This window comes from Thamnophis elegans, chromosome 14 (assembly GCF_009769535.1).
Source record: "Thamnophis elegans isolate rThaEle1 chromosome 14, rThaEle1.pri, whole genome shotgun sequence".
NCBI lineage: Eukaryota > Metazoa > Chordata > Lepidosauria > Squamata > Colubridae > Thamnophis > Thamnophis elegans.
The window spans coordinates 982708-993336 of NC_045554.1; the positions used below are offsets into that span (position 1 = coordinate 982708).

A 10629-nucleotide genomic window follows, 5' to 3' on the forward strand; every position below is an offset into this window, starting at 1 on the left:
TGTGGGAATTGACCTCCCGGAGTTGGTCCTCCCTCGCGTGTGGATCCTCAGGGATCCGAGCCACATGGAGAGAAACCCGAGGAGGTCAAGGAAGCAAACCTCCGCCTGGTCACTTCTGACCCCGACCCCTTTCCCAAGGATTAAAAACCAAGGCACTCACACAAAACGGGGAAGTCAGGGGGCTTGGTTTTTTTTTTAAACAACTCAAAAAAAGAAGTTCTCTCCAAATATAACTTGGTGTTTGTTTGGGCCAGTGGTATAAATACAGAGGAAGCAGGGGTTACATCAGCTGAAGCAAATAATCTCTTTTCCATACTTAATTGGGTACCATTAGGGCTTCTGAAGGTTTGCAGTGCAAGAGAGAGGGGGAGGGAAAGAAGGAAGGGAAGGGAAGTAGGAAAGGGAGGGACAGGGATGGAGGGAAGGGAGGGAAGAGAAGGGAGGGGGAAGGGAATGGGAGGGATGGAGGGGAGAAAAGAAGGGAGGGGAGGAAGAGAGGAAGGAAGTGCAAGAGGGAAACTTAAAGAATAGCAGCCATTATGATTTACTGTATCATAATGGCTGCTATTTACGGCTGTATCAGAAAGCCGTAAAAGCTTTCTGAAGTCAGATTTAATGGAGAATGTCAATTGAATTATTTATCCCCAAGAGCCTGTACAAATATTGAGGAAGATTATTAGCCTTTATGCCACTTCCAACGTCTTCCAACGACGAGGGATTAAATATGATTTTTCACTGAATGAGGACAGCATCCACAATTGTCCAGGGACAGGAGAGGGGGGGGGGGGCTTTAAGCAAAGGAGGAATGCAGAGAGAGAGAGAATTTCAAGCCAATGAAATTAGACTTCTCCTCTCTAAGCATTAAGCAACCCATTATTCCAGGTGAGGCAGATATCAATGACTCATCATTACAGTCCATGCAAAGATACGGCAGTTTTCTGCAACTCAGCCGTCTCTTACGATAACCGCCAACTCCAGAAAGGAAATAAAGAAGTTAAGAACCTAAGCTGGATTGGATTCTGGGCCCATCTCCCTTCTTGTGTGTCCAAGGAAGCCCACCACTCCCTTGCCAGGTGGCCTTCAAGGACGGTCTTCCCACCATCAAGGCTAAGAGTGGTTGATCCCCAAGACTTTCATGCATTAGTGCAACGTGTTTTTGAGCCAAGTTGGTGGCTGTCCCCACGGAGGACCACTTGCCCAACCAACCCCCCAAGGGAGCCCACTGGTCTCCCAGGAAGGTGGCTTGACCAACCTGTTGACCAAGAAGTAGAGATCACCCTTCTCTTGATTGTTTAGGTCAAGGGTGGTCAACCCTGACCCAGGAAGACTCCAGATGTGACCGAAGGGCCAAGTGGCTGACCATCTCAACGGGGGGCCCATTCTCAAGCGGAGTTCCAGAGTTCTGGCTGGCAGGATCGAGAGGGTTAATGGATCGTCCCTGAGAAGGAGCACCCGCCTGTCAAACCACTTCCTTTGATGCTGGAGTGAGCCATTAATTAAGGCAGGAGGACAGGTACTCAAAGCGCCTTTCAGAACCAGCTGTGCCGAAGAGGGACAGAAATGCAGACGCCAACAAAGAGGCCTGTCCTTGCCTTCCCTTTTTTTCCTCCCCGTTGAAAGAATTAGGATTTATATACTTTGCTTTCTTCCAGAGACGGCTTTGATTTATGCTTCTTGTACAAGACAACATTGCTGCACAAACAGGGAAATGAGAAATAGGAGGAAATCATGTTTTCAGCCTTGGCAAAAAAAAAGAAACAACACTCAGCCATCACAAAGGCGAAGTGGGTGGAGGAGGGATCTGAAATGGGATCTGCTGATTACAACCGAGAGATCTAAATCCCCAGGAAGGCTTCGTTTTGCCACCAGAACGTCACTGCTGCACAAAAGCAATGGGGGTGGGGGCTGCAACGCCAGGAATTCCCCCCCCCCATGGCAAGCTAAGGATCGGATGCCCCTGTCCTTCTGATGGTGGAGCCAAAGGTCTGTTTCGGTAACCTGGGCTGCCCTCCAAGAGGCCAAAAGTCCTGTGTGGGTTGCAGACTGAACACTAAGAGAAATAGCTGAGCAGCCCTTGGCTGGGGCTTTAAGGGGGATACCATGAGGACAAAGCCCTCTCTATGAGCACACACGCTGTTGCAAGCTGCCCTCCTGGTTTCCAACACACACATGCGTGCTGCCCAGCTGGTCTTCACGGGTGCTGGAGCCCCAGAAAACAGCACCAAAAACAGCCCAAAAACAAGCATGAAAATGCCTGAAATGCCCCCCCCAAAACAGCCTGAAAATAGCCTGGAAAACGGCCTGAAAATGGTCCCCAGAACAGCCCCAAAACGGGCATGTGCGTGCCGGCCAGCTGGTCTTTGGGTTTCTGGTGTGTGCATGCACACGCACATGTATGCACGGTTCGCCATCACTGACCTAAACTCTTATGCCCGCTTGGTGAAGTCAGGAATAATGGATTCCAAGGTTTTGCGGTCATTAGCAGAGCTGCTGCGACACCCACATCACTGTCCTTCTCAACGTTGGCCAATAATCCGAGGTGGCGCAGTGGTTAGGGTGCTGTACTGCAGCCACTTCAGCTGACTGCTAGTTCTGCAGTTCGGCGGTTCAAATCTCACCGGCTCAAGGTTGACTCAGCCTTCCATCCTCCCGAGGTGGGTAAAATGAGGACCCGGATTGTTGTTGGGGGCAATATGCTGACTCTGTAAACCACTTAGAGAGGGCTGAAAGCCCTATGAAGTGGTATATAAATCTAACTGCTATTGCTATAATCCCCCAGGTGTCCTCATCCACCATTGAGAGGGATGAAACGCACCCGTTCCCTTCCCTATGGAAGATACTTCCATTCCCGGGTCTGAACTTGGGGGGGGGGGGCTCCAGGAGAGCAGACAGGACTAGAACGTCATCTAACCCACCCAAAGCAAAAGAAGGGGCAACAACCTGGATCTGGTGTGACCATTTGTGATCAATGACCCTGGGAGCAACGGAAAGGGGATATTGGGGTGGGGGGGATTTCACCTGTTCCTATTGAGGTATCTTGGGTGCGGCTGCCCCAAAGCCACACTGTTTCCACCTCCTAGACCAGTGTCTCTCAACCTTGGCGACTTTAAGTCCTGGGGACTTCAACTCCCAGAATCCCCCAGCCAGCACAGCTGGCTGGGGAATTCTGGGAGTTGAAGTCCCCAGGATTTAAAGTCGCCAAGGTTGAGAAACACTGTCCTAGACCAATTTCCATTGATAAGAGGTAGCGCAGTGGGTAGAGTGCAGCACTGCAGGCCACTTCAGCTGATTGTTATCTGCAGTTCAGCGGTTCTAATCTCACCGGCTCAAGGTTGACTCAGCCTTCCATCCTTCCGAGGTGGGTGAAATGAGGACCCAGACTGTGGGGGCGATACGCTGACTCTGTAAACCGCTTAGAGAGGGCTGAAAGCCCTATGAAGCGGTATATAAGTCGAACTGCTATTGCTATTGCTATTCCAGCAGCTGCTTTCATGTAACCCTTTCATCTTTCTGGAGCTTTCACACCAGTGAAGTTGGGCGAAATGAGGCCAGAAAGTTTCCAGATACGAACGTTGCTTCAGCCACGCCTGGGTGAACCAAACCAAGGAAGCTGACATGGTAAGGAAGAGTCTAGGAGCTTCGCAAATTGGACTGGGCAGAATTCACATACAACACACACACACACACACACACACACACCATGCAACTGGCAAGACAACAGGCGAGTTCTTGGTGGAGCAAAGCCACTGCAGCTTCAAAAGATGATGTACTGGCATTTTAATGAAGTGAGGGTCAAAAGGGCGGGGTTTTACCCATCCACCCCAATGCCCGTAACAAGGGACTCTCTTGGTTCACTGTCTCCCAGGCTGCCAGTTAAGGATGAGACCCAGAGCAGGGCCTGGGAACTGAAGGGAGAGTTCCAGCAAGAGTACCCAGAATAGCTCATCCAGGAAACCGTCAAGGAAGAGGCTGGTTCTTCCCCACCAACTTCGCAAGTCGCTCTTGGGAGAGCGGAAGGGACGAAGGACTTGGTGCCTAGCGGAAAGCCAGAGCCAGAGACGCAGCGATTAGACGTTCTGCCAGCTGCTGCTGTTGCTGCTTCTCCCCATCAAGCAGGGAGGCCAGGAGGACTCGAGATTTGGGGGTCTGTCTCTGCTTGGAGACGCTGCAGGCCAGAGCAAAGCCACGGAAGCACGCTGGCGAAGGCAGGTTAGCACTCATCCAGAATAATTCCTGCGTTGCCCTCAGACTGGCTTTCCAAGAGACAAAACAGGGACAAAACCACAAAGCCCAGTTTACGCATGTAACAAAATAAAATAAGAAAGCCATAGCAACAAAATCAGAGATCTCAATATTCCTCAGTTCCCAAGAAGTTTTGGAGTTGAGCAACACACACACACACACACACACACACAGAGAGAGAGAGAGAGAGAGAGAGAGAGAGAGAGAGAGAAGTACTCCTCCCCCTTGCACACACACATTTTGTGCCCTGAAAAATAGGCTCTCCCGCTGGCCCCCCCACCCCCCAAAAAAGGGCTGACTGGCTGGCTGTTTAATTATTTATTACTTCTTTAGCAGATTTATATTGCTGCCCATCTCCTATGCTGGACTGGAGGTTGTTATCCAGTGCATTAAGAAAGAAAACAACTGGGAAACCACTTGAGAAAGATGATGAAGAAGAAGAAGAGGAGGAGGAGGAGGAAGAGGAAGAGGAAGAGGAAGAGGAAGAGGAAGAAGAAGAAGAAGAAGAAGAAGAAGAAGAAGAAGAAGAAGAAGAATTAGAATTAGAACTAGAAGGAGGAGGAGGAGGAGGAGAATTGGAATTAGAACTAGAAGAATTAGAACTAGAACTAGAAGAATTAGAATTAGAATTAGAATTAGAACTAGAAGAAGGAGAAGGAGAAGGAGAAGGAGAAGGAGAAGAAGAAGAAGAAGAAGAAGAAGAAGAAGAAGAAGAAGAAGAAGAAGAAGAAGAAGAAGAAGAAGAAGAAAGATTAAACTTGTCCTCCATTTGAGGACTCTGGGCAGTTCACAATAATCAAAAGAAATTGCAATCATGTCATAATTGAATTAGATAATTGAAGAGGGACATCTAGTGGTGGCAGAAACCCAGCCTCGCTTAGAGAAGCTTCGTGCCATACGAATACGAAAAATGCTAACAAAACGGAAGCTTTTAAGCTCAGAGAAAGTCCTCTTTTTGTGGTTATTTCGTCTTTTCATCCAACAAATACCAGCCTTCGGACTTGGTATTTTCCGGCCATTTGGGTTCAAACAGCCAGCTCAGCATCAGGGGAGTATATCGTCCCTATTACACCGCACGTTGAAGTCTCAATCCACGAGAGGTTTTTTGCGTTGTTTTTTTTCCAAAGCTGCAAGTGTCCGATTTAGTAAATTCAACACCTCCCAAAAAAACCAACATTGAGTGAATCTCTTTTATGCGGCGCCGTTGATTTCTGCTGGCATTATAGTTGCCTTTTTCTTCCAAAGTCTTTCGACTTCAATGTGCAAATCCCATTGTTTAAGAGGAGGCGTCTGTACAACAGGCATGCGACGTTGCCACCTTCCTCGAAATGCTACCCCCTGCGAATAAAATGCGCTTGCTAGAATGATGCTTTAAGGCAGTGTTTCTCAACCTTGGCAACTTGAAGATGTCCGGACTGCAACTCCCAGAATTCCCCAGCCAGCATTCGCTGGCTGGGGAATTCTGGAAGTTGAAGTCCAGACATCTTCAAGTTGCCAAGGTTGAGAAACACTGTCCTAACCACTGCTGGGGAATTCTGGGAGTTGAAGTCCGGACATCTTCAAGTTGCCAAGGTTGAGAAACACTGTCCTAACCACTGCTGGGGAATTCTGGGAGTTGAAGTCCAGACATCTTCAAGTTGCCAAGGTTGAGAAACACTGCTTTAAGGCAGGGGTCTCCCTAACCCTTGGCCACTTTTAAGGCTTGCGAATTCCCCAGCCTGCTTAAAGTTGAAGTCGGCAAGTCTTAAAGTGGCCACGGCTGGAGACCCCTGCTTTCAGAGGCAGCTTTGCTTCGGGACCCTCCGGAGAGGAGAAAGTCATCATCGTGAAGGGGAAGAGATGGGAGGGCTGTTGCAAAAGTGTCCGGGCAAATGCATGGCAGCTAAATCCGGACCGCCCTGGAGGTCACTAACTAAGGTTGTCGGAAATGCCCCCGCGTGTGCACATCATAACCAATTTCGTTGTGTTTATTTTGTACAATGACAATAAAGATTATACTATCATTCACGGAGCAAACGCCTGAAAAAGCGGAGGTCTCCTGGCGTTGAATTCGGGCCGGTTCGCGCAAAGGCGAAATTGTCCCCAGAGGCTCGCCGTCCGCCGTTGCCAGGGAGGGCGGAAGACGCGCCCTTAGCGACGGGCCTGTTCCTACTGCTCCGCGAGGCCCGATGGCGGCCGCCTCCACCGCCAACCCCACCGTCTTCCTCCTTATGGTCAGCGGACAGATCGAGAGCGCGCAGGTGGGTCAGCGGGCCGCCTTCGTCCAGCGGCTCCCCCGAATGGCGAGGCGAGCCGCCGCTTTTCGTTTCCTCCCCCCTCCGGAGGGCCACTTGGTATCTCCCGCCCGGGCGCTGCCTATGCGGTGGCGCATTCCAAGTCCAATTTAGGGGGGGGAGGATGTGAATGGATTCTCGAATCCTGCAAAAACCAGACATCCCACCTCCGTTTCCGAGCCTCGGGTGTCCCCCCTTTTTGCACTCAGGGAAACCCATCCAGATAGGCGCCCAACGGTGCAGCTTTTAGGCAGGAACCCAACTGGTGCTGCTTTTGCAGTTTGCAAGGAGTTGCAAGAGGCGTGGGAGGAGGAGCAGCGGCGTTGCTGGTGCGCGATGCCCCCCCCCGAGACCTTGCCCCACGGCTCCCCCCAACTGCCTTTGGGGAGGGGAGGGGGGCAGTCTGAAGCTGCTGCAGCGGGCGCCCAATTGGGGAAGGTGCCCATTCTGCACTCCGGCTGCCAATGCTTGCAAAGAGAAGCACCCACCCCCCTCCCCTCCGCCCCCCCCTCGCTTCCAGCCCCCTGCACGAAGCGACCCCGTTGGAGAGAGGGAGACCCTTCCTGGAAAGGGCGGGGGGGGGGTTCTCTCGTTGCAGCTGCTGGGAGAGGCGAGCCCTTTCCACGCGTGGTTCGGTGGGGACGGTGGAAAGTTGGATCTCCTGCCAGATTGAAAGCCACGACTCTTTCTCCCCTCCGCAGTTTCCAGAATTTGACGAGCTCTACTGCAAATACTGCTTCGTGTACGGCCCCGACTGGGCTCCGACTACGGTGGGTCTGTGGGGAAGGGTATCCCGCTTGCAGGGGCTGCACCGCCGCCTACCCCAGAGACAGCCTGAAGCGCCCCTTCCTTGCAAATAAGAAATGCACAAGGGATTTTAAAAAAAAAAGCAAGGGGAGGGGGGTCCTGCTGGTCACTCTTGGCGAAAATGAGGGCTCCAACTTCTGTGGCATGGAGCTGCCCGCCTCCCTTTGGGTTCCAGGCAGGAGAGAGGAGCCGCCCCTGGCCACGCCCGTAGAACATGGAATATTAGAAGGGAAGGAAGGAGGGGAGGGATAGAAGGAAAAGGAGAAGAGGGTAGGAGTGGGAAGAGGAAGGGAGGAGTGGGGGAGAAGGAAAGGAGAGGAGGAAGGAAGGAAGTAGAGGAGGGAGGGAGAAAAGGGAAAAAATAGGGTGGTGATAATACAAAGTAAGTGTGTGGGATGTTAAGCAAAGCAACCCACAATGTATAGTTTAACCTTTTATATGGAATAATAAATATAGCAATAGCAGTTAGACTTATATACCGCTTCATAGGGCTTTCAGCCCTCTCTAAGCGGTTTACAGAGTCAGCATATTGCCCCCAACAACAATCCGGGTCCTCATTTTACCCACCTCGGAAGGATGGAAGGCTGAGTCAACCCTGAGCCTGGTGGGATTTGAACAGCCGAACTGCCGAACTAGCAGTCAGCTGAAGTAGCCTGCAGTGCTGCATTTAACCACTGCGCCACCTCGGCTCTGCAATATGTAAAATAAAGATAAATAATGATAACAATAAGTATGTGAATGTATATCTGTAACTGTATGTAAGAGAATAAAAATAAATTTAAATTTTTTTAAAAAAAGGAGTTGGAAGGGACCTGGAAAGCCTTCAGTCCCTCTGTTTGTGCCACTTCTGGGTTCCCCCCAAGATGGTCCCAGCTTTTGCCCCCTTGGCTCTCCCGCAGGGCCTGGAAGAAGGCATCTCCCAGATCACCTCCAAGAGCCGTAATGCCCAGCAGAACCTAGTCTGGAACTTCCCCATTGACGTCACCTTCAAAAGCACCAACCCTTTTGGCTGTAGGTGGGAAGGACCTGGGGAGGGGAGGCCCCGGGGACCCTTCTGAGAAAGAGGGGTGGGGAGGCCAAGCGCACCTGCGATTGTGGTCCTTTCTCTTCTCGCAGGGCCGCAGATCGTCCTCAGTGTGTACGGACCTGATCTTTTTGGGAATGACGTGGTTCGGGGATACGGAGCCGTCCATGTCCCTTTCACACCTGGCAGGTGAGATCACCACCAATCTCACTTATTCCAGCTCTCCGTGTGATTTTTCACCTGTGAAGGCAGCCTCGTCCTTTAGACCAGTGTTTCTCAACCTTGGCAACTTGAAGATGTCCGGACTTCAACTCCCAGAATTCCCCAGCCAGCATGTCTGTGAAAAACATCTGGAAGGCTGTTTTTTAAAGAATTTAAAAGACTTAATGATTTTTAAAGACTTTTTAACGCCTTTTAAAGCACTTCTTTACAATCTGGCGGTTGCTTTTCATCCCATCACTCCATGTATTGAAGGCCCATAGCCAGTTTGAGGATGCCTACTCCAGTGTTTCTCAACCTTGGCAACTTGAAGATGTCTGGGGAATTCTGGGAGTTGAAGTCCGGACATCTTCAAGTTGCCAAGGTTGAGAAACACTGCTTTAGACCCTAATTTAGCCAAGAGAACCTGATTCCTTGGGGCACCAGAGACTCAGGGAAGCAACCATAAATGGTTAGCCACCTTATTAAGTGAATTTTGCTTTCCTGCCTGGCATAGAGGGCAGAAGAGGGGTTTGGCATGGGAAGGAGGACCAGATGCGAGGTTCATCATTTCCGTCGATCACATCTCCCGCTACTTTTTGATTGCCCAAATTCTGTTTTCAGGCACCAGAGGATCCTCCCGATGTTCGTTCCAGAATCATCCTCCAGACTGCAGAAGTTAACAAGGTGGCTGCGTCTTTTGTCCAAAATGGGGGGGGGGGGTTTCAGGGACAGGGGAATTTGAGGGGAGGGGAGTCGGATTGTTCTATTTTGAAAACGAGATACTTTTGCCTGCCGAAATAGCAACATTTGGCTGGTGGTGGGCTTCTACATCGTTCCCTCCCCTTGTTCCATCCCTTGGCACTTTTTTCAGCCAGTGAAACAGGATTAACGAATATTCACTTTGGTGGAGAAGCTGGCGATTTATTTATATATTCTGGGGAGAAGAAATTCCAGGACGGAGGCAGCTGGGAGCTGCATAGGCACTTGTTGGCATGAAGTCCTCGGCACTTGGGTTGAATAAGCCCCAGGTGTGGTGACTCGACTCTCTTTGTCTTTCCCCAGCTGGCTGACGGGCAGGTATCCCGAATTCACTGACCCCAAGGTGGTAGCCCAGGGCGAAGGCCGTGAAGGTAGGCGCTTGGGAGGGCTCTGGGTTTATGCCTGGAGTCTTCTGGAGGGCTGAGATTCCTTTGGATCCAGAGAGAAAAATGCGTGGCACAAATGTCGCCAAAAGACGAAGCATGCTTATGGTTGAGGCTGTTCCTACTTCGGCCAGGGGATGCCAGCCACAGAGACGTTTAGGAGGGGCAGAAAGCACGGGGGGTCGAGAAGGAGACCGCTGGAGCTTAGGAGTTCCCAGCCTTAAGATGAATGCCATGTGTTTGTGTTTCATGGGTTAGGCACAGAACCCCAAAGAAGAAGCATCTTGGCTCTGATCCGTTTCACTAGTAATGGAGTTGCTTTGCAAAAAAAAAAATGAATAGCCATAGCAGTTAGACTTATATACCGCTTCATAGGGCTTTTACAGCCCTAAGCGGTTTACAGAGTCAGCATATTGCCCCCAACAATCTGGGTCCTCATTTCCCCCACCTCGGAAGGATGGAAGGCTGAGTCAACCTTGAGCCGGTGAGATTTGAACCGCCGGCTAAGCCTCCGTTTGCTCCTTTTCAGTGACCAGGGTTTGCTCGCAAGGCTTCGTCACCGTTTCCTTCAACGTGGTGACCAAGGATATGAAGAAGCTGGGCTACGACGCCAGCTCATCGACCCTCGCCAGCTCCTCACTAACCTCGGTGACAGACGCCATGCGCAAATTCTAGACTCGCAGTTTGGGGTTTGTGCTCTCCTGCAAGACGCAACTCGGGAGTTGAGCAAAGGTTCTAGATAAAAAACGTTTTTGTGCCAACCAAGGAGAAACCAGAGCAGAGCAGATGTGCAGAAATCATCGTGCCTGGGTTTTTTTTTTTTGCAAAGTGTGGGTGTCTGGGGGGGCAGCTGTGGCTACCATAAGCCATTTGCAGGCGAGCAGTGTGGCAGTGCTCTGCTTTTAGGGGCATTTGGAGGGTCAGAGCATCCCTGATTTTT

The 10629-nt window shown here is 50.8% G+C and overlaps 1 protein-coding gene across 2 annotated transcripts; it reads left to right on the forward strand.

The window, feature by feature from the left end:
• Window positions 1-6349: 6349 nt before the first annotated feature.
• Window positions 6350-10629, forward strand: B9D1 (B9 domain containing 1). Of its 2 annotated transcripts, none has more exons than XM_032230210.1 (7): window positions 6350-6482; window positions 7217-7285; window positions 8222-8333; window positions 8439-8535; window positions 9169-9231; window positions 9610-9677; window positions 10219-10629. In XM_032230210.1, exons 1-7 carry the CDS (start codon window positions 6411-6413, stop codon window positions 10362-10364), a joined length of 627 nt encoding a protein of 208 aa, XP_032086101.1. In that variant the 5' UTR covers window positions 6350-6410; the 3' UTR covers window positions 10365-10629. The 2 variants fall into 2 exon arrangements, with proteins under 2 accessions (XP_032086101.1, XP_032086102.1); XM_032230211.1 differs by having other exon boundaries at window positions 6363-6482; window positions 8121-8333.